The 251-nt window shown below is 55.0% G+C and overlaps 1 protein-coding gene across 1 annotated transcript in view; it reads left to right on the top strand.

Annotated features, from left to right (window-relative positions):
• Positions 1-32, top strand: part of LOC133361019 (amine oxidase [flavin-containing] A-like) — a 22,620-nt gene extending 22,588 nt beyond the window's left edge. The window contains exon 7 of the mRNA XM_061579905.1: positions 9-32. Coding sequence (XP_061435889.1) covers positions 9-32 — 24 coding nt within the window. The remainder of the gene's footprint in view (positions 1-8) is intronic.
• Positions 33-251: the final 219 nt, after the last annotated feature.

Raw genomic sequence — 251 nt, 5'->3', positions numbered from 1 at the left:
TTTGCCAGAACATCTTTGATGCTGCCCGGTAGTCCCTCTCCAAACTCATCCAATGCCCCGGGCTTTTGCTTCAGCGACTGCTATTGCTGCCACCCTCTTGGCAAGCTGGTACTTCTCAATCAAGATGGGAGACCTTTTTCCGAGCAAAGCTAGGAAAGCCTCCTTCAGCTTGACAGCTTCCCTCACCACTGGTGTCCACTAGCGGGTCCTAGGGTTGCCGCCATGACAGGCACCAACTGCCTTCAGGCCAC

This window comes from Lethenteron reissneri, chromosome 70 (genome assembly GCF_015708825.2).
Source record: "Lethenteron reissneri isolate LAM-NWPU_2019-01 chromosome 70, ASM1570882v1, whole genome shotgun sequence".
In the NCBI taxonomy this organism is placed as follows: Eukaryota; Metazoa; Chordata; class Hyperoartia; order Petromyzontiformes; family Petromyzontidae; genus Lethenteron; species Lethenteron reissneri.
Note: the sequence above shows the minus strand (reverse complement) of the source record. Positions and strands in the feature narration are given on the sequence as shown.